The sequence below is a fragment of the Brachyhypopomus gauderio genome, chromosome 1, assembly GCF_052324685.1.
Source record: "Brachyhypopomus gauderio isolate BG-103 chromosome 1, BGAUD_0.2, whole genome shotgun sequence".
NCBI lineage: Eukaryota > Metazoa > Chordata > Actinopteri > Gymnotiformes > Hypopomidae > Brachyhypopomus > Brachyhypopomus gauderio.
In genome coordinates, this window is record NC_135211.1 from 31129807 (window position 1) to 31156936 (window position 27130).

Sequence of the window (27130 nt, forward strand, 5' to 3'; positions counted from 1 at the left end):
ACTTCCATCGCAGATATAAAATTCTGCTGGCAATCTGTAGCAAACATTTGCCTCCATGTAGACCTCTATTGATAGCAAGAAGAAAAACACCCAAATCTGGTCTTACCCCAAACTAACCACCTAGTACCATTCAGTGAGGAAATGTAAAGTTCATTTCAATCCAGGCCAGAATGAATTTGTGCACGTAGCTAAGCAGTCTTGCCAATCAATGGCATTAAACAAGTAATGACTCACACCATGCATGCAAAGGCAATGTATAAAAATCATTGTTTGGCTTCACGTCACCTCAAGTCAATGTTCAAATGCCAAAGTGCATAAACATTAGATTCTTCTTCAGTTCCAGTTCAATTCTCATTTTCCTTCAGTGCATGTCTGAACATGTGGGCAGCGGCACAGAGAAAGAATCTGCTCATAAAAGCTTTGATGGTTCCCAGGCAATAACGTAATAGTACTGGCTTTTTGCTTCCACTGAACTCATGGAATGATCGGACAGATCCGAGCTGCAGTTTTGACTTTGAGGGCATAAAACTGAACAACCCCAGACAGCTTGAAAAAACCCACAATCAACACATCCACCATCCTGCTGGCCTGCTACTCCCCAGATATGTGTGCTCACAGTACAGCACTTTGTTATTTCTTAAGGGTCAAAACTACATCACTTCTCATTTTTTCACCACGGAAACAGTAATACTAAGCACTAGTACTAATACAAGAACTAGAGTTAGTATTTAAATTCCATTCAACATAGACAGCAGCTTGAGTGCTGAAGCGGGAACAGACTAGACTCTTGATGAGAACATTATGTAGTAGCATGCCTGCTTTTAATACAAACAAGTCTGCTTCAGCCTGCCATGCCCTCAGAGTGGTTGCTGTTATTTCATTGGGAACAGCTGATATTACAATGCAACGTGATGCAAAAAATACACACCCACTAGGATACTGATTAAATTAATTACACATTAACATCTGGCTGGTGCTGTTCTGGGTGATGTTATTTTGAGCATGAATTCTGTTCCCTGAAAACATACTGATACTACAACGGAGGCAATAGCCAGTTTATTTCAAAGGGACCCTGGTGATTAAATTGACTTCATTGAGTTATTCTCAATAGTTATTCTATTAGGACCTAAGGCTCCTTAAACAAAGTATACTTAAGTTGTTAATTCCGTTAGTTCCGTGGACGTTTCCTCACATTTTGTGTTTTATTTCTAATTGACATGATAAAACACTCGAGTTGGACTTTTGGGGTTTTCAAGTTTTTAACTCACCTGCCATTCAGCAGTGCAAGAAGTTCTCCCGCGTGGTACAAGTCGTTGCGCGTAACCCGGCTGAAGCGGAACGCGTTAAGGTTGCAAAAGGTGATGGCGGGGAATGTCATCATTGGCGCTGTGATCTCGTCTAGCTTGGTGACATGTGGGTACTGAAAATAGAATTTGATGCGGTCCACACATACTATCACGAGGAAAGACAACGAGCCAAGGAAGAATGTAATCCACAAGCATCGCTTGATACACAATCTCTCGTAACTGAACATGTGGGAGATGCCATGGAGAGTGGACCTGCTCGCAAAAACTTGGATGGATGCTGGTCGGGCACAGTCCAGGTTGTCGTCGGAGTCAGCTTTAAGATCCATCACTGTTGAGGTCCCCTCGTCGAAATGAATGTAATGTGCGAAGTAGGGGTCCACGAGCAAGAGTCACTAGTTCACGCCCTTTACGCGTCTTTAAGTGGTCATACCAGCCCTTTGGAGTGTTTGCGCATTTACTCACAGCTGAACTGATACTGAACACTTGAAATTAGCGGGTTTTTCTGTAACGATACTCAGGAGACAGCATAAAAGTACACCAGCTCACTCTGCGGTTTATAATATATAAAGCAAAATTAAGGATGTAGTTAGGGTCAAGCAAGTCTGACAAAGCTCGCTTGGTGCGCTTAGATTTCTTCCTCTATCGTTCTCACAGAATGACTTACATCTCTTAATGTCAGCAGCGGGGGTAAAGCAATACGAATAATAATCCAAACGAAACAAAATGTTTACAATAATTTGTCTGGGTAAAAACACCGCTGACTTCACTTGACAAGCAGTGTCCATGAGTATGTCTGCGCACACGCACGCTTCTTCCAGGCTGTTTCAGACACAAGAAGCACTTGAAAACAGACGCTACGATGTCTCTCCTGTCGTCTCATTCGCAACTACTCAAAAATCACCTGTCAGTGGACATTTGAGACATTACCAGACAGATGAACCCGGTGCACGGTAACAACATTCACATCTCCGCCGTTCTCCTTCCTGACGACGCAGGGCAGCGACAACACAGAAAAGCCCCACAGCGTTTGGAGACGCCAGATTCCCGTCAAAGCTCAGCGCAGCTGTTCACCCATTTACTCCGCAGAATAACCAAACTCAGCATCAACAAAATGGGCAGCACAGTTTCTGGATGTCGACACAAGTCATCCAGCTCTGTTCCAGCTCATTCTACAAACCGACGTGCCCGGACTTGAATGACGAACTTGCGCTGCAGATGAAGTTGAAGCTTCAAAATAGCTCCGAGTTCGTTTTCGCTTAATATTGTCGCTTCTTTGTAACAAATTGGTACAACGGGGGGGAAACCGACACGCTGCGACGGAGCATCCATAGGCTACACATCAGTGTTTCTCTCGGTGTACCATTGGCTGTGGCTTTAGCTCGTCTCGACCATTTTTGCACAGAAGTGTCCGTCAGAGGAGAGCGAGACAAAGGGGGAGGTGGGGGTATTGGATGCAGCAGTGTGTGGTTGGGGGCGGTAGGGATGGGGGGTTGCAGGGTTGCCAGGTCCTACAAAAATTTCCCGCACAAAATCAGTGTAAAACCCGCCCTTCAGAAGCCTAAACTAGCCCAAAGCCCAAAGTTGTTGACGGGGGGAAGTGTAATCTGTCGGGGGGGTGACGAGTGTAAAATGGAGACATATTGAGTATTATATCGCGATCGATTCTTAGTGTTGACTTGTAACTCCCGCGGTAGCCCAACTCAAAAGTAGCCCAAAAAACCGCTCCCCGCGACCCCAGAATTTTTACCCGCGGCTGGATTTTCAAACAAGCCCAATTTGGCGTGAAAACCGCGAACCTGGCAACTATGGGGGTTGGGACAGTGTTCCGTGAAAGGATGTTGTTTAGCCGGTGCTTTTTGCTGACGCGTGCTTTGCAAGAACTGAAGTGCCTGTGCATAGTCTCACGGAATGTTCAGCTTCGGCCTGGTCAAACAAAATAGAAAATATTCCCCTTAACTGGTCGTGGAGAATAATATGCCATATAATTTCCATACTAATGAAATATTTTATATGCTCATGTCAACAGTACTTATGTGGAATTGGATAACATGCTCATTAAACTTACATGGTAATTCCTCATGAAATCAAAAACTCATAGCTGTTGTTATTAACTGCTGTGATTATTTTAAGTCAATGTGACTGTTAGGTAGTATGAATCACCATGTTTTGGTGTATTGGTGTAATACAATGGATCTCAGTTCTGCACAGTAAAATCATGGATGTTTCACTTAGAAATGACATTTAGAAATGAGCTTGTGTGCAAAATGACACGCTTCAGAAGCAGACAACACGGACATCCAAAGCAATCTCATGCAGTAACACCTGCCATGTGTTTAGGAGCAGTGTAAACATGAAGCAGACAGCAGGGGCCAGTTACACGGACGCAGATTAAGACTGAGTCTAAGCTGAAAGGATTTCCGATGGGCAAGTCACCGGTGGCATTTCAATTTAGCCCAGGCCTGAGTTGCTGTAGTGTCTCGACGGCGGGTCCTGGGTGTTTTAGGTTCTCCCTGAGTGGGAATAGCCAACAGAAAACATACACAGGCAGGAGTAGGAAGGGTGTGAGTGAAAAATTACTTGGTGTCGTAAGACGACACTGTTTGAGAAACCCACAGCCGGAGGGCCTGAGGAAGCCAGCCACGAAATTGCACATGATGCATCTTTAATCCCCATTTGTTACAGTATTGACCAAGGCTGGGTATTGCTGTCTCTGATAGGATCGATGAACGGAGAGATGTGATTTTGCAGTGACTTGGGGAATTCCCTGTTCATTTAGTCACAGCTGGTGACTGGGTTTGGGCATCAAGCCTGGCAGACAGTATTATTGACATAATTCTCCTAATGGGTTCATCAAACCCTCTGGGAATAGATCATTACCATAATGATGACTACATGATAACTATGCACATGCCAAGAACGCAAGACCTGGGGGGCACTGCTGCATTTATGGGTGCATTGGGAGTTCTGGCATTCTAAAGGATTTTCAGAAATCCTGTAGGAATATAATGTAGGCAGCATTAATGAGTGTTTGGGACTGACCGTTCTGAGGGTAACGGTCTTTACCCACAGCAGAGGGTTACATGCCCAGTTTTGGTCATGCTGAAATAACCAAGCAATAAATATATCTAAAAAAAATAATAATAATTCAGTACAGAGGAAAATATATGCAGATTTTAAAACAATACTGAAGACAATAAACAGGGGAATATGTAAAAAAAAAAAAAAGATGGTTAAAGTAGTTAAAATGATTTGAATGAAAGGCTACGAAATTAATGAGATGTGCTGTGAGGGACTTTTTTATCTGGCAATGAAGAAGGATGAACTTTTAAGTGACGAAATGAAATTGTAAGTGACGTGATCTTCAAACCATGGCTGCATAAATCCAAAAGATTTTCTTGGTTATTGCTCTTGTAGCTCAAGTAGAATATACATTTCCCAAACGATATTTCCAGATGTTCGCAGGGGGATCTTCTCACACATGCTCGAGGAGGTGTGCATATCACGCATGTTGTGCATATCGGCACAAGTTTCTCAACAGTTGCAGCATGCATTCCAATAACTGGTCGGTCACAAATGTAGGCGGAGCTTTCAGTGGGGTGCGGATTGGTCAGTACAAAAAATGGCGCTGTACGGTTTTTACTGTAGGCTCATGGCTGTGGAATACACTTAGTGAGCACTTGTCTGAGCACACATAGGTAGGACGTTTGTCGGATGTGGGCTCAAAGAAGCCCAGGGCCTGCGGCATTAGTTCAATGTAATAAATCTGCCAGGTCTGTGATTTAATTTTAAGACAGTTGCAGTAATGATGCTGCAGTAAGATTGTTACACATGCACCTAACATACACGTACACTTACACACACTAATATGCATCCAGTCATATGTCCACACACACATACCAACATACATTCAATCACACAAACACACACAAGCGCACATCAGGTTGTACATACACACACAGGAACAAGGAACAAGGTGGGTACAACACACACACACACACACACACACACACACTTAGTTTCACATATACACACACTCACCGCACTCACTGAGGTGCACTTGCATTCCCATCTGAGCTCCACCTTCGAGACACATTGGTGATTTTTACATAGCAAAGAGGGTGGAGATAAATGTTGGAGATAACAAGGTGTGGAGGGTCAATGGCAGCAAAACGGATAAAAAATGTCCTTCGGGTGTCTTTCAGGTGATTATTTTCTTGAATACCAATAAATATTGGTGTCAATAAAGTACATTTTCTGTTTTTCTCTACCATCCTGAACGTCGAGTCTCATTGCTGCTTTGAGTGCTTTGAGTTTTTGCAAGACACGGCGAACCATTGAGAATGTATTTATTGCAGATGAAATCGTGACACTTGTGTGTAAAGTCAGACTATGTGATCATTTATTCAGACTATGTGATCATTTATTCTGGTGATTCTAGAAAATGATGATATTCTGCTTTTATCATCCATATGTGGATTGATATTTGCCAAAACATCAAAATGTCATTCTCTCCCATAATCCCCCAAAACGTTCTTATTTTCAGTCACGTATGCTTTGTTTGCATTATATTGCCAAAACAAGCTGTCCTGCATGTTGGATCAGTAGAGAAAATGCATTCTCAGTCTTGATTGGTCAGAGGTGGATGATGTATCGTGACCTTTAGTGGTGCTCTGGGATTATACACAACCCTCATGCCAAATTCATCCATTTCATCCACCACTGGCCAGTCAAGAGTGAAAATACAATTTCTCTACTTATCCAATATGAAGGAAAGTTAGTTTTGGCTCTTTTTGAACCACCTAAGATGTACAACACTTGAAATAAAGATTACCATAGTCTGAAACTGAAAAGGGGGAGTGTTCATCTACTATCTGCTGTTTTCTCTGTCTTGTTTTGCTGTTCTGTTGCTGTATAGAATTTACCTATGTGTAAATTCCACATTCTACACCCAAAGAAGCATGTGCAGTTTTTGTAATCTTGTAATCTAATCTGTGCTGCATTAGGTGGTATTGTGAAATATGCTAAGTAGATTTAAGACCAAACTCGTAGGCGAGGCATTGTGATATAAGCATTTGAAATTGGAGAAAGAAAAAAAACTTCCTAAACTGGTAAGAGCAATGCTAAGGTCATGGTGTTTGCTACTGATGCTGTGAACTTCCCTGTCTATTCAACTGAGCCCGTCATGCTAAGCTAAAGCTCAGGAGTAGCTCGGTTTATGTGAGACTTAAACGTCAATGGCTATTCTGGCCATTGAACATGCCAGGATTTGCATTTGAAGTTTTTAAGTTAAAGTCATGTTGCATAAACTTTACCTGATTGAAAAACTAAAATTGTATGTTTGAGAAATACATAAAGCAGGTAAACATCAAAATAACATTGTGTTTTAAATTCAGTGAAAAATTCATGTCAATTTTTTCACTGGGACCCATAAGATCCTAGTCATATCACTGCTCCTAAGGCAGACATTTGAAACATGATAACCAGGACAAGGACAATTTTAAACATATTCCTTTAGGCACACTGATATAATGAAGTAAGTTTATTCCTTGGTTAGGAGATGTTACCCAAGCCATATGTGATTTCCCCGGGTGTCAAATGAGTGAATGTTTTATAGTCCAAAGCCTTTCATCAGAACTCTGTATAGCTCTGCAACAGGCCCACCTGTTTGTTGGGCACTACAATGCATTTCCATGGTTGTGCTACCCAGCAAATTAAATGGCCCATTGGTGCATGTAAGGACAGGGCTGAGGGGCACATAATGGAATTGAAAGCAATGAAGACTCGAGAGTTCAGGAAAGGATTTATCGGTGGTGTGGAAGTGTCCTGGGACCTTTCATAGGAATTCCTGCACAGAGATCTCAAGGAGCTCATTGATCGCACTCAGGCTAGAAAGTAATGGGCACAGATCAGTGGGAAGACCAAGCGGAGGGGAAGAAACAGCAGCATGCAAAACCTTAATCAGCCCGCAGGAAGCGAAACGGGTGGTGGGCATCTGTGTTGGAGCCATCAGTACTGCACGATATGCTGAGTGGGCCCGGCCCAATTTCTGCTGGTTAAATATTATTCCCAGCAGCCGAAGCCAGAGGCATTCATCTTGTGGTTGCTCATGGCATCTTCGTTCTGAATAACGATTACCTGTCGCAACGCTTTCGAACATACGATAAAATCCTTCTCACCACATCTGCCGTGGTCAAGGGAGCCATGTTGGACGTGTACTGCTGAACTACCCAACGGACGAGTCAGATTAGGAGTCCTGGCTGACGCAAATGAAGCAGCCTAGGGCGAGAACTTCTTAACGGACGTCTACACACACTCTGTCAGAATGAAGAGCACTGGTTAATGTTTCTTCAGCCGCTGGCATGGCAGAAGAATGTCATCAATGGCTGTTCACAGACCGGAATGCTGCCAGGTCATGCATGCTGATTTGTCTGTTCCCACGGATGCTGATTTGTCTGTTCCCACAGATGCTGATTTGTCTGTTCCCACGGACGCTGATTTGTCTGTTGCCACGGATGCTGATTTTTCTGTTCCGATGGTCATAAGGTGAGCAGATGCTGCTCCATTCTACCCTGCCATATCCTGGGGTGGTGACCACTAGATGAATCGGGGCTGAACAAAAAGCCCACTGCACTGCAATCTCTCATCTTGAAAAAGTACATATGAAGAGTAAAAGAAAGAAAAAATAGCAAAGAAATAAGCCACCAATTTTCTTCAGACAACTGTGTTATTGGCGGGCTGGGCTTTAGATTGTGTCTGGACAGAATCTTGGCTATCTCCTGAGAGATGGACAGATGGACCATTAGGCATAATGAGGTCCAAGAGAGTTGTCTACAACAACAAACCCCATCGAGAGGCTCATGGAGAAACACCCAAGGACAGACTGGTCACATGGAGAAACACCCAAGGACAGACTGGTCACATGGAGAAACCAACCCATGATGCCCTTGCTATCCCAGAATCCTCTGAGTGACCAAAAGAACAAGAGATTTTCCTTACTGGATTGTGGAAGCATAGATCCATACATTATTGGTCAGCTAATTCTAACTAATGACAAATCACTAGCTAAATAGAACATTTACTTAGGAATTTTACAGGATCCAATTGTGAGGTTCAATTGGAAGCACAAACGTAATGTTAATGAAACATAAATGCAACCAATCAATTGTTTGACTTTTTAAAAAATATCCCTAAATATACTTGACTAGTAATGTTTGTTAGAATGTTTCTTATACTAGACAACATAGAGAATAAACTGAGACAAAGTGTGATGTTTAGAAAATGTTCAGTAATTTGCAAACAGATCAAGACATTAATCTTTTTAGTTGAAAGTATTTTTTTTTCCTTTTTTTTTGCTTTGGTGATGGTGCGGGAGTTGAACTGGCAGCAGGCCCTTGCACTTAGCTGTCAGGTTGTCAGAAAGCATTTATGTGTCTTGCACATCGGAGTGTCAGAATGACAGATGTTGTAGCCAGATGCTGGATCTTGGATGCTGGATGTCAGATGCTGTAACTTGTAGCCCTTTCAGACTCCCGCTGGAGTTGGCAGACACTGATCCCAGAACAGTTGAAGCACATCTGCTACCATGTAATATTTCATCCCAGGAAACCTGGAAAATAGAAGAATGTGACTTTAGTTCTTATACAACCTCTTAAACACCTGGCTTATTATTTAGTTATTAATAATATGGCATATTATTCACTCACTAGTGTGAAATATTCAGTTTCTTCGTTGTAAGTAATATGAAAGGTATGTAGTTACAATGATGAGGAGTGAGAGTTTATAGCCTCAAGCAGGTCTTTGGAGTTTAAGGGTTTAAAATTAATTCCCATAACAACCAATGAAATCGCTTCCGGCACTTTGGTGGCCTGGCCTCTGATAACGTGTTACACACATTGTCATGTGAGTTAGATTATTGGAATCATTACATCTTCCTGTTTCTATCATGGAGAGTTGTTAACTGCTTTTATGAACTACATCAGTGACAAGGTGACTTTTAATAGCTAAGCAGCCAAATCCATATTTAAGCACGAGCTGGTACATTAAAAGTTTTGTAGTTCTCTAGTGTTTATCACATTGTACCTTCCTAGTTATATCTGCTTTTTTAATATACAATTTTCAGTTTGGGGATCTTATTCACACACACACACACACACACACACACACACACACACACACACACACACACACACACACACACACACAGTGCTTCTTAGTGAGGTGTAGACCTTCTGCTCTTTCTAGTCTCTATATATCTTTAGAATTATTAGATATTCATCTCTAATATAGGTTTCTCTCTCTTTATTTCTGTCTATTTTGCCAATTCCACATTTAAGTAAATAATGCATAGTGTTTTTATTCAGTCTCCACGTGTTCGGTAAATGAAGAGAGTAGATAAGTGAACGTGCCACTCCTGCTCACGTTATATCCAGCTCAAGGCAAAAACAAAGTTTTTGCACAGCTTGTTGCACAGAGCCGCCGAAGGCTAATTGCTCTCTTGCTAATTAAGAGTTAAACTGGTTAAGGTTAAAATAAATATGCAATTTAATCATTAGAGTGTGCTCTGAGGCACATTTGGGGAGCACTGAAGGGATACTCAACAGAAAAGGGGCGTGGGAGCTGTACATAAATAATGAAACTATAAATAAATGAAACTTCTTCATGAAAATTACAAACTGCTCTGAAACAACAAAATTTGTTTCAGGTTTCTTTCAGCCCTGTGTTTGTTTTTAAAATGAAAATAATTTTTTTTAACGCAAGCTTTATTAAGACTAGTTGCTAAGCTTCCTGTCAAATAGGCCTATAGATTTTGTTCTTTATAGGCACCCTATAAAACCGAATTCTTGAACAGATGTAGACTATGTTTAATTCACTGCTATTTAAAAGACTGATTTCTCCTACTCTTGAATAATATCTATTAAGTCTCCCAGCTCTACTCTTCAGGAAAAGAGTCAGCGCGTTTGTTGTCGGCCTTCCAAGATAGTGCGGCAGACTTTGATTTAAATCCGTGGCGAAATGTCAGCGTCCTTATTCATAGTTACGCTTTTGCTCATGCCTGTGCTGAGAAGATCACCACAACACCCACGGTTTGTTGTTAGGACAGCTCAGGGCAAAATCCCGAGCTTCAACTGAGATCAGTGAGATAACAGCCATTTTCCATCCGCATTCACCTTTAGGTGATCCCTACGAAATGCCTAGGCTTGCTATGAAAACGGACAGCCAGAGACAGTGGACTCGTTTCTCGTATGTCTATATTTGTGGTTTAAGCTCCTTTATCTATAGCAACCTACTAATAATGCGATGTGTGAAGGTCGTGTTGTTCGAAGTGAGCAAACCTGGAGATTGCGTGTTCAAACGGCCTTGCCAAATGCCAGTGCTGAAATTTGATTGACGGAATTCACAATGGATTAGGAGAACAAAGGTTCGCTGAATGTCAGGCTCGCGCCTTGGAATGCTCATGCCTTCCTCTTCCTCGCCTGCACCGGCATGCGCACCCTCGCGCAGGATTTGAGCTGCTCACATTAATTAGCTTTCTTAATTAACCCAGCATGTGTAAACATTAATATTCTAGCCTCATAAGACAGCGGAAGCTAGCCCTTCTCACTGCTAAAGAAGGTGACTTTGCTACTTCTGCAAAGCGCGAGTCTGAAAATTGAAGGCTTGAAAGATATTTAGTGTTGTGAGCGTTGTAATTGACATTCTGTGGTGGTTGTAATTGTCATGTAAATAAGGTCCATGCACGTAAGTAAATAAACACAGAAAATCAATCATTGTTGAATTGATTGATTTTCTTTATCTGCGATGCTGACAGCTTATTCAATCATCCGACTCTGTCACCGCGGCGTCATAAGCGTAAACACCACTAAACGATGTTTATATTTCCTTCTGTCTCAGAAAAAGTGATCGTGTTGTGTCGCAGGTGCAAAAAGCCAGCCAGCCAAAGCAGACAGCCATTGGGCCCTCAGAGTTTCAAATCTCAAAACACAGGAGTGAGGTTCTTAAGAATTCAGCGAATCAGAACGCATCTCCATCTGCCGTGCGCTGCTCCGTGGGGTCACGAACGCCTTAATAAATGATGATATAATATATCGGCTCGGCTCTTCGTGGGAGGGACGACAAATCAGGGCTGACGGCTTCAGCCCCGCTGACACCCATAAATCAGAGAGCACGACTGCTCTTAATTACCTTTCCACTCGATGCTTGGAGGAGCCGACAAGTGACAAAGCAGAGGCAACCACTGCTGCTTTGGTAAAGGAGCACCGTCCGCCCGGGAAGGAGGAGACGGATGGTGGACGAGGCTTGCCGAGATCTGGCGCCCCGAAGCGCCATGAGATCATAGACCTCCTCTCCAAACCCCTCCCTTTACAACCCCATGGAGAAAAAGAGAAAATAGAGACCCTGCAACTGATTGAACCTAAGAGAGAGAGAGAGTGTGAGAGAGAGAGAGAGAGAGAGAGAGAGAGAGAGAGAGTACGGCAGATAAGAGAGTAGCATGGAGAATATTGATTGTTTGCATTGTGATTTAATTGCAATTAAAGACTGCTGAAGGCCCTGTGCACTGTTTCCCCACTTTCACAGTGAGGGATGCTAGCTCATACTGATGCATAGTATCCCATCCCTATTTCTAGCAGGAAAAGCCCCGGTAATTCGTTCCCACTGAGCACTTAGCATATTAGTGTCAACGTATACGATAACAATACAAGCTCATTGGGTTGTGCCGCCACACAATCTGTGCTGCCGTGCGTAAATTTAGTTTGTGCAGGAGTTGGTTTTATTGCAAAGCAATTGCCTGAGCTGGTACCAGAACCATTCGTCATGACGTAAGTGACTGGTTGAAGTACACAGCAGAAACAGCCATAATCAAAAACGCAGACATAGGACCAACATTTTAAGATCAAGACTTGTTTCTTGCTGACTGTATAGCTTGTTGCTAATACAATAGTAAATGCAATAAGGAGATAATTTCTTACGCTACTGGGGAGTTTGTAGTAACATGCACTGAACATATGGTCTCTGGGAGTAACTTACAGACACTTAAGTTGACATGAAACATTTATTTATGGCTTTAGCCAGTAGTTTTATTAACATACCACATACTAACTAAATAGTTAATGACACCATCATAAAAGGTAGAACAAACATAAAATTCTATCTATCCTCTCATATTTGCCCACATCTCCATTTCTTCGTCCAGGAACAGCTGCTAACATAAACCGTTAATCAAAGCTCAGCTTATATTTATATGATGGACCAAAGAAACCCAATGTACCTCAAAGTCTGGATTTATTATAGCGCACATCTACACACAGTGCAGGTAAGGGAGGTCTGTGTGCCTGAGTGACTGCTTTGAAACTGCTTCATTAGGAAGCTCGATCGCTACTCTTCTGCTTACTCGTCGTCACCCCAATCACACTAGCCCAAAGCCTCAGAAATCTTACACATTTTAAAGATCCATTACTGCAAGCCATTACTGCAGTGTAGCACCATAATCAAATTCACCTTTTACATAAAAACTAACAATCCAAACTCAGGGCAAGTAGTAAATTTGTTCAAACTTGGCTGCTACTCAAGAACAGAACAGTTGTGAACTAGAGTATCACAGCCTCTGTGCCCTTCAGTAAGATCCCTAACTCTAAGGTTGTTCTAGCGTAGCCACTGCCTCTGGGCCCTCTCTAAAACCTCCTGCAATGCTACTCAGAGAGTTACCTAAAATAAGCTGCTTACTGCAGAAATATCAGTTAAATGGCAAAATATAAAAAGTGGTTGGCTATGTAGGTTGACTGTAATGAAAGTCCTGAATCCCAATCGTAGAGACGCTGAAAACCTGAGAGTTTCCTCTTAAAATGTAAACCACAGAGAGGAGACGGGGGCAAAAAGCTAGGAATACTTGCTGTAATTTGGCTGCGAGAATATTATGAATATTCAGCACCTTATGCATATTCAGCACATCACTGCTAAGATTTCTGTGTAATTTTTCCTTCTTGATGGCGATTATGGCTAAGCATATCACGTCCCCCAGTTTCCATCAACCTCTGCTACACATTGAAGTTAATGTTGCGTGACAAAAAAAAAAATCAAAGAGTGGGAGGGACTCATTTTGCACACAGCCAATGTGTGAAGGAAATGAAGGTATTTTCATAGTACAGTACTGCTGTATTGCACCTGAACATGGTTCTGTTAATTCTGTTCAGAGTACCAGTATGTATGGGAAGTCATGGAAAATTTATTTTGTACACATATTTGCAGTTTCTATACACATTCTTTGGCCTGTAATTTCAAATAATGCACAACAATTCAATTAAAACAGAAAATTTACAATAATCAAATTATCGTGCAAATAAAATGTTAGCATTATTATATTCAAATCTAAGTTCTCTTTGCCCACTCTGACTAAGCAATCCACCAGATCTCTCTGGGTCTTGCATTAACTCACCCTAATGTGATCATGACAACTACCAAACACATTTCTTTAGCTAAAACACTTTCAAGCTCATTTCCCAGCAGAACACGTTCACATCTGAGTACAGTAAGCCCCTCCCACCTCTTGTCACTGGGCGGTTCTGCAATACTTGCACATGCTATTAGCTAAAGCTTGGTGCTTATCACCAACCCAGTTTCAGGTTCACCTGCAAGAGTGTCGCTAGGGCTTTCTAGTCTGGGCATGAGTCTCTGGACGTGTTTCAAGAGTTGAGCAAAATGTTACAGGGTAATTTTTTTTACTTTTTTTTTGTGCAAATTGAAAAACAAGCAAACCAAAAGGCAAACGTAATTGCAAATGGCTTGGTGAGAAACAAATCTGCTTAATTTCAAAGATCATACACAGGCCTGTGTGTGAGTGTGTGTGTGTGTGTGTGTGTGTGAGAGAGAGAGAATGAGATAAATGATATTTTGATTAGATTAACATTTACAAGAACTATTTACATGAGTCAGTGAGTGATTTTGCTTCTAGATGGTTAAATTCATAAATGTATTCAATTTAAACGGCAGGTCACCATGGTTTGGGGATAATCCACTCATCTGGCTATGGTAATATAATTGTTAATAAACATTTAATTTATATTACATTTATATTACTGCTTCCAATTGAACATCATGAGCCCTATAAAATTGTCATAAGTGATAAAGACTTGATCAAGGTACATGCAGATTATAAGTGGTTTTTGCTGTGAAAATATTCTTTGAAATCATTAAAATGTTCAATAAAATTAACCCTATAAGACCTGACACATGAAATAATCATTAAAAAATTCCAATTTATTTAAAATCATGAATTTATTTTTAACCTTTAACTAAAAATCACAATTTAAAATTATTATTTTTTTGGATAACATATATCCCTAATGTATCACATATGATACAGTAGGGATTTGCGTTTACATATGGAATCTATTTAAACATTCTATAAAACTGTGTCTGTCATTTCTGTGATGCTGGACGCTGCATATATTCTCTTTTATTCATTATATCAGTTAAAACGTTGTTGTTTTTAATGAAAACAGATTTCATGAAGTTAACAAAATAATTTTCAACCAAGTCTTTTTCTTTCAAAACGTAAAATCTGAGCTAACACATCCTGTACACTGAATATTTTGGACATCTAAAGGAAAAAAATAGAATTTCTGTAATATAAATAATAGTTAGAAACCTTGCCTAATGTGTATTACTTTTTTTCTAATGTATTATTTGAATTGGCATAATATTTATGTATTTATTTATCAACATTCAACAAATAACTAATTGCAATAATACCTGGAGTATCAAATCTGATACGTATGTTTTCAAACTCAAATTAGGATAATTTGCGTTTTTTTTTAAACATCAAAAAGTTATTTTAGTGCACTAAATGCTCATATTCAAATATGTAATAAAATTTTTTATTGTATCATACTGCCTAAATTGATCACAATTCGCTTGAAACTTTCCCACAACTACTCACGATGCTAGCTGCCCAAACTCTATGGTATAAAAAACCGCATTCAAACACTTGTACATCACTCATTGTCCACTGGGGGCTCAAAAACAGTTCTTGGAAGAGATGTACATTCCTATTGGTAATTTTTATGCGATAGCTTTTGAAAGAGGTGGGTCCAAATATCACGTATCATATATGATTAAACATTAAAACTTATTTGGTGAATGATATGTGGACATCCTTCCTGGTCCCAGATGTTTTCCAGACTGCCCTGTTCTCTGGTCAGTGAAGTAACCCTGCAGATGCAGCACAACCTCATCATCATCATCCTCAGAGTCTTTTTAGCTCATGCCGCCGGGGAAGAACAGGCCGAAGAAGCCGGAGGGGACGCACCGGACTGTGTGAGAATCGTCCCGCTGCAGACGCCACTGCAGACGCCACTGCAGCGGGACAATTCTCACACAGTCCAGTGCAGACGCTGCTATAATGTGACGCAGTGCTGCAGACGCCCCTGTAATGTGACGCAGAGCTGCAGACGCCACTGTAATGTGACGCAACGCTGCAGACGCCACTGTAATGTGACACAGAGCTGCAGATGCCCCTGTAATGTGACGCAGTGCTGCAGACGCCACTGTAATGTGACGCAGTGCTGCAGACGCCACTGTAATGTGACGCAGAGCTGCAGACGCCACTGTAATGTGACGCAGAGCTGCAGACGCTACTGTAATGTGACGCAGAGCTGCAGACGCTACTGTAATGTGACGCAGTGCTGCAGACGCCACTGTAATGTGACGCAGTGCTGCAGACGCCACTGTAATGTGACGCAGTGCTGCAGACGCCACTGTAATGTGACGCAACGCTGCAGACGCCACTGTAATGTGACGCAACGCTGCAGATACCGCTGTAATGTGACGCAGCGCTGCAGACGCCACTGTAATGTGACGCAGAGCTGCAGACGCCACTATAATGTGATGCAGTGATGCAGACGCCACTGTAATGTGACGCAGTGCTGCAGACGCCACTGTAATGTGACGCAGAGCTGCAGATGCCACTGTAATGTGACGCAGAGCTGCATAGAAAGGAGGGAAGTTGATGTGACCATGGAGGGGCGGCGGTCGTTGTCTCTTTTTTTCCGCATGTTCGGTTTTCTCCTTCGCTGTGCTCTTCCCATGTCGTAAAACAGGCCAGCTGACATATTTACTGCTAATACTCAACGGAGGGTAACAATACTTAAACAGTGTCCCATAAATCTGTCTTAATAATAATTCATTTGGAATAATGTGGAGGCTTCATGAAGAATGTTTAAGCATGTTCGCATTTAATATAAACCAGAGATTTCCTGTTTTCAAATGGATGGCAACCTGTTATGATTCGTCTGGCTGACTGACTCCTGATAACTCTCTTGACATGAGTGACCTCCTCATCCTCTACAATCAACACAGGTTTGAACATAAACTGTTGAAAGGAGGAAGTCTATTCTAGAAAATGTTAAGGACGTTTCCTCTTATTGGCAAATGCTGAGGTCAGTGTGTACACTGTTGTTTTGTAGTTTGTGATTGTGTGTGTATACACATTCCAGCCTTGTGAGTTGTGATGGAAAAGGTGAACAGGAGTGTGTGTGTGTGTGTTTTCAGAGTGAGCGTGTGTTTGCTCATGGTGCATGCTTGATCTGGATTTGTTTGTGTCGGATGCAGAGCCCGAAACCTCGGGGGCCTGGGAGGGGGGTGGGGAGGGGGTCTCTGCATCCTCTCCCCAACTTTTTTTTCCTTTTTTCTTTTCTTTTTTATTTATGCCAAGAGTCTGCAACGGATTGGCCAGCAGGACGCCATCAGCCATGAAAGAAGCTCTCCTTGTGGGCTTGGTGTCTCCAGCTATCTGATGGCAGCCCAGTTAATCCGACAGGATGTGGCACCCGCTGCTGAGATGGCAATGGCAGAGGAGGAATGTACCTGCAGAGAGACAGACAGGGTGGTGTAGACCAGACCTATAGAGAGATAGACAGGGGATAATCATACTTCTTGAGAGACAGACAGGTAAGGGAAAATCATACCTGTGGAGAGTCAGGCTACATGGAGGAACAGAAGAGAGTCTGCAGAAGAGACAGACAGGAAAGGGAAGAACAATACCTGCAGAAAGACAGACAGGGTGGTGTGAAGAGGCTGTTAGAGAGACAGACAGAACAGGGAGGACGCAAGTGGTCATATCTTCCCGCACAACTAAATTAATTGCGATATGCAGCCAGCTTATGATGAAATAGAGAAAACAGGTATTAGAGTAGCTGAAATCAACAAAATTAAATCACATTAGTGATAGTACTGTTAGTATTATAGAATTATAGTAGTATTTCCAGACTGACATCGTTTCCTGTTTACCATTGTCCACTGCCTTTTTTTCCAGATTCAGTAGTTCACATTGTTCATTTTGAACTGCAACTAACATTATTCTTCAGATAGGAAAAAAAAATCTGTGAATATATATTCTATATAAGTTATGTAGCATGTTCCTGTCTTTCTGAATCCTTAACTGTTCCTCAAGTCAAACTGAAAGTCTGCACCAGATCCTGGAACCAGATCCACACACCAGATCCAGGCATCCAGGCACCAGATCCAGGCATGGTTTACTATTTCCACATTAACAGTAGCAGAACCCCCCCATCCCCCCAACCCCATCCCCCAGATTTCCTATCTTGCAGCCATCAGCTCAAGCCATTAACTTTCAAACCTCATTTTCCTCTTTCGCACCAACTTCGTTTATGGGAACCCAAATCTCCCCTTCATTAAGAGACGGCACTCTATCAAGAGCAAACATCTTTAATTAAAACATCGCCAGCACTCCCCTCCCTTTGATCCGCACGTTTGATTCATCCCTCCCGTGCAGAGGTGCGGAGAGAGCGGGAGGGAACGAAAGCAAAGACCCCGAGTGCTGTTGAGAAAGCCGGAGAACTGTGTTCTGTGGTGAGCCCAAGCCTGTGGCCCCTCACCCTCAACGCAGCCAGCTCAATTACGGGCCAGACAGCTATCTCTGTAATAGAGAAAGATAAGAGCATAATCCAAAATGCAGACAGTTTTAATGGCTTCTGCTTTAATTAGCCACCTGACAAAGGACCACGGCAATGGTCCCATACCCTGTCATCTTCAGAGCCATTGTTTGGTGGGAGAATCATGAGTTTAAACCAGGCAAGGAACTAAGTGGACGACTAACTGTCCTCTTGGGAGACAGGCTAAGGCTGGAAATGAATTAATCTGACCCAATGCCAAAGCCAATGTCAAGAAAAGAACATCTAGAACTGCTTCTGATCATAAGTAGTCAGTCGAGTGGGAGTTTGAGAAATTTTCACATTTTTCATTTTGATCTAGTGACTATTGTGCTTTAAGTTACAATTTACTATCTGACAAATGGTGGTAATGTAGTAGGTAATATAGTTTTCCCTGACCCATATTACATACAACTGCAGCACATGCTGAATATCCAAGAAGAAATTCCACTCGTTTCTTTTCCCGGTAACAATATTCTTTGACAGTAGCATTAGGATTACTGCTTGAAATTTTATGACCAGGCGCTCATAAAATTGAGGTGAATTAAGTTTGGATTTGTAAAGAGAAAAATGCATACAGTTTGTGTGAAATAACCAAGATAAAGCCATTTTTTACTTATTTTAATAACACCTCTAAACCCATAAGAGTTGTAATATTTCCAAATGCTAATTGAGATGGGCAGGGAGTGCCAAGTTTTAATGCATAAAGTGCACAAACCAAAACCCATGACACGATCCAAATGAAGGATACAATGACCAGCAGTCAACTGGTACAAAGACAAGACATATAGACAAACAAATGACGGACCATAGGCCTCGCCGACCTGAGGGACGAACACAACGCAACAAGACAACTGCCGCTGTGGACGGGGGCGACCAGTAAGCAGCTTCTATGGTGCATGTCCAGGAAACTTTATCTCAGTGTATAGGCCTACACCTTTAAACATCTGTTTTGAAACCAGTTCAGTCAAGATGACATATTAGCAAAGTTTGTGACAAAAAATATTTCTACAGGAAATGATCTATGAACAGCACGCAACAGGTTCATATTTGTTTATGTAGTTAATACACAATGATGAAATGAGTGATACATGTTGGCATTATGTTTTGGAATTCACATACGGTATAAAATAAGTATAAAATGCATACTTACTGATCACATAACATTTCATTTTCATGGCATAAATCATGTGTGGTATCAAAGTGGTCTCCATCAAAAATGACTCATTGTGCTAAAGTTGCCATTATATCACATCTTAAGACATTGAATCCTTTCAAGCCCGAACAAAAAATGGCTGATAAATTAATGTGCCTCCCCAGGGAATGAAAGAATTAAAGAATCGTTCACAGTGTAGATCAGACTTGCAAATAAACTCTTTTTTTTCTGATAAAAGTGGCATTGCTTATGCTCCTGGCTACTTCTTCTATGTGACATTTAAAGCCATATTATTATGTTGTTAAGTCTTTTTGTTGAGATTACATTATGGGATATATAATAGATTCATTATTAAAGCCTGAAACCTAAAGAGCTCTGAGGACTTCATGTGAGCCACTGTATGAGTGTTTTTTTATTGTTGACAATGAAACTAATTGCACCTGCTCTTACAGTTTCATCAGAAACTCTTTGAAATTCAGCACCACCTTCCTGCATCCACAGAGTGTTACTCACCTGAAGTGGATTCATTACACTATTGATTCCACACATGCTCACCTCACACTTTTTTAGAAACACCTTGTTGATGTACAGTTAAGAGTCTTTTACCAGGCATCATTTGTGCTAACCATTTCCTCAACCATGTCTTAATCCTCAGGTTCTGCTCACAGGACTGCTATTAGCTTGATAGTTTTGACCACTCTAAACTCAGCAGTGACAATGAAAGGTATGAAAATAGATGAAAAAACTCCTGCAGGTCTGTACCTCACTTGGTAGATATATAGAAGAGGCAGGAAACAAAAGCAAAATGCAGAATTAATTGGAGTCTGTGGTAATGATGCATGGACAAGCACAAACAGGGAAGGCAAAGGGTGAACATGGGAGAGTAAAGGCACAACGTCACTACTTAAAACGCAAACTAGAACGGAACCAGAAAGAGGACAAACTAAGCATAGGGAAACTGACACACTAACAAACAAACCATAAATACCTCACCAAATAAATACCTCGCCAAAAATGCCTCAACAAATAAATACCTCACCAAATAAATACCTCGCCAAAAATGCCTCAACAAATAAATACCTCACCAAATAAATACCTCGCCAAAAATGCCTCAACAAATAAATACCTCACCAAATAAATACCTCGCCAAAAATGCCTCAACAAATAAATACCTCACCAAATAAATACCTATGCAAGTCTGGATATATATAGACAGGACAAGCAAAGGACAGCTGAGGACAAGTAGCAGGATGTGCGATAGACAAGACGTGGGTGACAAGGGTGTCGAGACATGGAGGAGCACAATACCAAAACAAAACTAAAGCACATGGCAGGCATCCAAAAAGGGACACAGGTGAAAGGAGACTACCTTTCACCTGCAGGGCAGGGACATCCAGGTGCTGGCAACAGTTCAGCACACACAATGATAAATATGTAAATCACTCATGGTAAGAGTATCTGCCAAATACATCTCAATGCATTCAGTGTTGAGAATACTGCACCCAAATAGCCATGTCAGCCATAAACTCCACATAAGTGTAATATGTAGAATCGTGAGCTGCTGCTGTACTTCTGTAATTGTACACTTCTAAATGCGTACAATTGTACATTTGTTATGTCATGTCTCCATTAGCTGTTCGTATGGCTTGTGCTTTGGGGTGTATGTGGAGACTGATCTGCTGCTGTCTTGTGATAGGAAAACACATCTTATCAAAACCTTGACACATGGTTAAACTGCACTTCCTTGGACAGAGTGTAGATTTGAGAAGGTACTGAGCCTGTGTGTGTGTCATGTGTGTGTGTGTGTGTGTGTGATGTCAAAGTGGTCAGGTGTGTATATGTGGTCAGGTGTGTATATGTAACTAAAGGTAATACAACAGTTGCCACATAATGACCTGAGCCCAGGGCACAAAATACTGAGTGTTTTCACTTATCAGAAAAGACACAAAGAGCACAATTGACACAATGAAATAAAAAGCCTTGTCACTGGCAACCATGGCTGTGAATCCTGATGCAGATTTATTCCGTCTGGTCTACAGTAGGCCTGACTGTAATGGACAGCCTCCACAGTCAGCATATTTCAGCAGTAAAACCACAGAGTGCACTTTCAAAGCGAAGGAGATGAAAAGTTTTTAACAGTAGAACTGAGATACCGTGTTTAAAGGTGACATTTCTACGGCATACCCGGCAAAGAAGTCAGTTGGGGGCAATTCTTCAAACTTAACAGCCGCATTCGTACAAAGGGAATTCCTTTAGCAGGAAAAACCCTTTGTCTCCTGAATGACTCCTAAGGGCTCTCTGTAGTCTTGGCTGACACAGAAACGATAACAATATCTGAAAGGTTCTGATGGTTGGAATATGGTTCACCGGAGGAATAGGACTTTATATGAGTCTTACATGTGTTGCAGAGTCAGTGTACTCTTGAAAGAGGAGCATGAAAGTTCTCACTTTTGGTTTGAGCTTTAGAAACTCTTTCTGTTGATAAAGATCTACCCTTACAAGTGGAGTCGTTAAAATCACTTCTCAAATGCTTATTAGTCTCAAATACTTGTTAGTCCTTGCAGTCTGCAGCCTTAGTCCCACCTAGTGTGAGCCAACTCATCTCGAGATGTTTATTATGTGGTGTAAATATTAAGGAAGTGTACCACATAACATTAAAAATGATTAATCTGAAGTTTACTTAGATCACAGAGGATCGTAACGATTAGGATCACATAGGTTTGCAAGCACATTGATTGCCGAACAAACACATCTCAACATCTGCTGTTTGCTGACTGTATGTGAACGTAAAGCCGCTGCAACTACAGTTTAGTTAATGTTCTACTAGACCCCCCATACTCAAATAGCTATCTGTTTCTGGCCCGCGAGCTGTTCTGGCCCGTGAGCTGTTTTTTTAGGAATCTTTTTTTAAATCGCGCTATCCGCTCTTATTTTGAAATCGCGCACCGCGATCTCAAGACGATGCCGGGGATTGCCTTTAAGGCAACAACAAACAGGTAGCAGACGACCAAATGCGTTCGCCACATTGACTTATATATACGGTCTCTGGTTCGCCCCCCCCCCCCCCCCCCCCCGTAACTGGTCCCTTCAGTGATTGAAAAAATAAAATGTGGCTCGTCATAATTTCTATTTGAGTACCCCTGAACTAGACATTGAATGTAAAGTGAAAAGCGCTTTCAGTCAGCAGACGGCAGCACACATTAAGTGTAAAAGAGTCCAACCCGTTGAGCTGAGGTGGGATCAGTTTCCACAGAACCAGGACATTTGGAGCATCTGTTCTACAGGCAGACACAGCGAACGGTCACAGACTGCAGCCCAGCCGTCTGTCAAACACCCTCCGCCCGACATCACTGTTTACTTTCTGACTGCAGGACCACCACTCACTCAAAATTGTCTTGGTGGTTGTCAGACCTTGAAAAATAGCAAAGCTCTTATTCATGTAGGTCACTGGATCACTCGAGGGTTCCAGTTCTACTGGCTTATCCACACAGTTAGATCCAAGTCCAAGTTGTTAAGATAAGAGAGAATTTTATGTCTTGATGCACGAATAGGGCTAATAATGTACTAATGCATTCCTACTGGAATCAGCATATTATTGAAAATTACCTGTTTTACAACACCAAATGTCTATTACTCTGCTCCTGAAAGAGATATCTAGCAGTGAGCTAAGAGAACACATGAATGCATATTTCTTTCCTTGTGCTACACTGCGTTGATAGCTTCAAACTGTAGGGCAAAGGCTCACGGTGCCTCTCATTCTTATTTCAGATTACATAGAGTTTGGATGGAGAACACACAGGTAGAGGGTTCTCAGCTCGTGACCCTCATGCTGTTAGCAAAAATGACCTTGGTAGGCTGTGATAACCGTGGGACCCTCCACACCTGCACACACACATGTGGTGGAAAATCCGCCGTGCGGTCCATTCCCCGCCATCCATAGGTATATAAAAAGGTGGAGGAACGGTCCCGAAGTGTGAGAGTTCGTCCGCAGTCATGCTGAGATACCTCTTGTTGAGTGTCCTCGTCGCCCTGGGTAAGTCACCTCTCCTGTCACCTGCTTCACTGAGGACACAAGAGTCATTCACCACACAAGCTAAAACACAGGGATGTACACGGCTACCAGTAGTTAACCAAGTAATATGCAGTGTATAACAGGAGAATCCTATCTGTAATGGGAGAGTCTTCTCATAACTTTATTTTGCTTCTTTTATTACTTCTTTTGCTTAGTTTTGGTGGGGTTTTTTTTTTTTTTTTGCATTTTCAGAGTAAAACTTTCCTGACAACACATCTGTGATATGTGTTTGCTTGTGTGTGTGTGTGTGCGTGTGTATGCATGTATGTGTGTGTGTGTGTGTATGTACATGAAGTGTTGGCACAGGCTAAACCTGAGCCCAGGTATCTGGAGTCCATCCAGGAGAGAGTTGTGGGTGGAGAAGTGGCCAGACCGAACTCATGGCCCTGGCAGGTGAACTGTCCTCTGTCTGTTTGGGGTCCTCACACTGTTAACTGCAGGAGGTAGTTTACATCCTTTGAAGGTTTTCTAGTGTCACATTACTAGTTTAACACCATTAAAAGAAGAGATAATTAAAAAAATATCAGGAGATATGTCGATCTCCTTTAATCAGATCTACGTCAAGTCTTTGCCATTCAGTCACTTGTGTATGTGTAACCCAGTAGTGAAAAGAATGAATATGGCTACATGAAGATTAATCTACAGGGTCTAGGGTCACTACCCATGAAATGTCTCGGCTTCTCTCTTATGTTTCTCTGGAGGCCATGGATTACTCCTTTGTGTTCATTTTATGAATTACCTTGAAATGCACAAGGTTTTCAGAGAAACACAAATATCTTAGTTTGAACAGCTGATGAAGGATCTATGTCCAATATATATATATATATAATTCTAAATTTTAGTGGAGTACACAAGGTCTACAGAGAAACAGGATATTGTGGATAGAGATAAACAATACATGTAGTATCCACACTAGGTGTACGTTTTTTCAGTCACCAGAGTTTTCTCTAGTTTTGACTTTATCTAGTTTTGTGCTAAACTGCATGTGACCTAGTAAAGTTCTCAGACCTGCAATCTAAAAATGGATGCGATTATTTGTCTGGACAGTTTACAAACAAAGACACGTTGTGGGTGGGTTATGTCTGTATATTCACTAAAGTCCTTGAGATTGTATAACTGTGTATTGCAGTTCTGTAAAAACACCTCAGTGGTCAGTTTTATACTTTAATCATCTTCATTTCCCAGATCTCCCTGCAGTACCTGTCTGGTAATAGCTACTACCACACCTGTGGAGGAACCCTAATCAAGAAGCAGTGGGTGATGACAGCTGCTCACTGTGTGGACAGGTAGACACATTTACAGCCCATAATAGGTTATCAAAAACAATCAGAATTCATTAGGAAAAGCCAGAGATCACCTTTCTTGTCCTAGGAAATGTTCCATCACAAAGCACCTACGATCTGATCCACACACACCATTTGATCCACACACACCATTTGATCCACACACACCAATGGCAAATTCGTTAACTAATGTACAAAGTCAAATGATTTTTTTTTCAGCCAGAGAACATGGCGTGTTGTCCTGGGAGATCATGACATCTACAACCCAGAAGGCAGGGAACAGTATATGAGTGTCAGTGCCGTGTACATTCACCCTCAGTGGAACTCAAACAATGTGGCCGGAGGGTATGAGATTATTTATTTGTTTAATTATACTAAATGGAATGTATTCAGTGATGCTATAAATATTAAATACCATTTCATACACTGATCCAACACAATGTACCTACATTCTGAATCTATTTCACTAGATCACATGTTTTTACATTTAATAATCAGTTTTATTAGCAACTACTTTATAGGAAGGTAGGACTGCCGGCTTGAACATAGCTATTTATAAAATATTTTTTAAATGTGGTCTTCAGGGTCATTGGCTCATTAAAAAGATGAATGCTATTACATACAGGGTCATAAATCCGGGGTCTTTTCCCTTGGGTCTCAGGTATGACATTGCACTGCTTCGGCTATCGACTGCTGCCACCCTGAACTCCTACGTCCAGCTGGGCTCTCTGCCTCCCTCTGGTCAGGTGCTGCCCAACAACAACCCCTGCTACATCACCGGCTGGGGCCGCACTCAGAGTGAGAAAGATCGCCGCCCTGTTGACTGTCTAAAGGCTGAATACATAATGTCTTTAAATGACTAAATGGGAAAGCATGATGGTTTCCATCTGCCCAGCTCACGGCGGACTGCTTATCGTGTGTGTATCTGACACAATCCCCCACCCCATACACAGCAATAGAATAGAACATCTTTATTGCCATCATACAGGAAGAATGAGAACTCTCTATGGACCAGTATGGACTGAAGATATCTGCTACATCCTGGGTGGGGGGGGGGGGTGTTTGGGTCTGAATAGAATCTAAATGGCTGTTCTGTCTGCAGCTGGAGGTCAGTTGTCTCCCCAGCTGAAGCAGGCCTACCTGCCCGTGGTGGACTACGCCACCTGCTCCAGCGGCAGCTGGTGGGGCAGCACCGTCAAGCCCACCATGGTGTGCGCTGGAGGTGGCAGCCTGTCTGGATGCCAGGTGTGGCATCACCACCAAGAACTACCTTTAGAAATGCCTTTAACCAGTAATAATTTCTTAAGAATCAAAGAACACACTGCAACCATGACAGGCTGGTGTGAACAGATCTCTCCTCATTTCTTGCCGTCTCAGGGTGACTCGGGCGGCCCCCTGAACTGCCAGGTGGGAGGTCAGTATGTTGTCACCGGAGTGACCAGCTTTGTGTCGTCCCTGGGTTGCAACACGCAGAAGAAGCCAACTGTGTTCACTCGCGTGTCTGCCTACATCAGCTGGATTGAGAGTGTGAGTGAGCTTACTGCTAAAGCTGTTTATGATAGCACACTCAAGAGATTCATCTGGCTATTTTGTCAGAAAAGCAAGTCTACTAATTGCTATGTAAATTTTACAGTAATGAATAATGTATGTACGTTTATTATCGCTATTCATTTTACGAGCGTACATATTTAGTCATAACACTGCGAAAACGCTGCGACTGTATTAGCTACTGCCTTGAAAGGGATTCCATAAAAACAACAGCTACATTTTAAAGTAATTTTTGGTCCATAAAGGACAAACATTTAAAATATTAACTACTGACACCGGGCAAAGCAGAAACCTTTCAGTGATTATCAATATTACAGTGTTTTTCTGTATTTTTGTGAGTTTATCCTGTTTTTTTTTTCTCCCAACTTCAGATTGCAGGATAAATGAGACTGAGGGCTACATCAACAAACACTGAAACCAAAAGGAGACAGGACACCCCATGTCTCATGTAAATGTAAACATGAGCCATTGACAAAATAAATAAACACACTTAAAACACGTTGAATGTGGTCGTGGGCATTTTGGGGTTGTTTAGAACATGTGCTGTGATTCACTGCAGTAGTTATGATGGCACAAAACCTGCACATTTGGGTGATGATCAATTTAATGGCATATGATCAGAAACACCGTCACATATCATATATCACAGCAATTACATCCCCTCGCATGCGCTAAATGTTCTCATTGCTTAATTTACTGCAATTAATTTACCCCTGAAATGAGGCACTGGTGTGTCAAAATACATAACACTCCATAACTCTCCATAACTCTCCGTACATAAATGCTTTACATATCTGGCTCCTCAGTTCATTGCTAAGATT

At 41.8% G+C, this 27130-nt stretch overlaps 2 protein-coding genes across 2 annotated transcripts in view; one reads left to right on the forward strand and one right to left on the reverse strand.

Moving 5' to 3' along the window:
• The window catches only part of asic1b (acid-sensing (proton-gated) ion channel 1b), a 193583-nt gene extending 190843 nt beyond the window's left edge, over positions 1-2740 (reverse strand). The window contains exon 1 of the mRNA XM_077008785.1: positions 1269-2740. Within this exon, the coding sequence (XP_076864900.1) occupies positions 1269-1633 (365 nt within the window). The 5' untranslated portion in view covers positions 1634-2740. The remainder of the gene's footprint in view (positions 1-1268) is intronic.
• Positions 2741-23281: 20541 nt separating this feature from the next.
• Positions 23282-26806, forward strand: cela1.6 (chymotrypsin like elastase family member 1, tandem duplicate 6). Its single transcript, XM_077022086.1, has 8 exons — positions 23282-23439; positions 23774-23871; positions 24664-24764; positions 24981-25106; positions 25423-25559; positions 25864-26006; positions 26139-26288; positions 26681-26806. Exons 1-8 carry the CDS (start codon positions 23400-23402, stop codon positions 26690-26692), a joined length of 807 nt encoding a protein of 268 aa, XP_076878201.1. The 5' UTR covers positions 23282-23399; the 3' UTR covers positions 26693-26806.
• Positions 26807-27130: the final 324 nt, after the last annotated feature.

Coding starts and splice junctions, on each gene's coding strand:
- cela1.6 (XM_077022086.1), top strand. CDS start 23,400: ATGCTGAGATACCTCTTGTTGAGTGTCCTCGTCGCCCTGG. Junction 24,765..24,980: donor GCTGCTCACTGTGTGGACAG/GTAGACACATTT, acceptor TTTTTTTTTCAG/CCAGAGAACATGGCGTGTTG. Junction 25,107..25,422: donor TCAAACAATGTGGCCGGAGG/GTATGAGATTAT, acceptor CTTGGGTCTCAG/GTATGACATTGCACTGCTTC.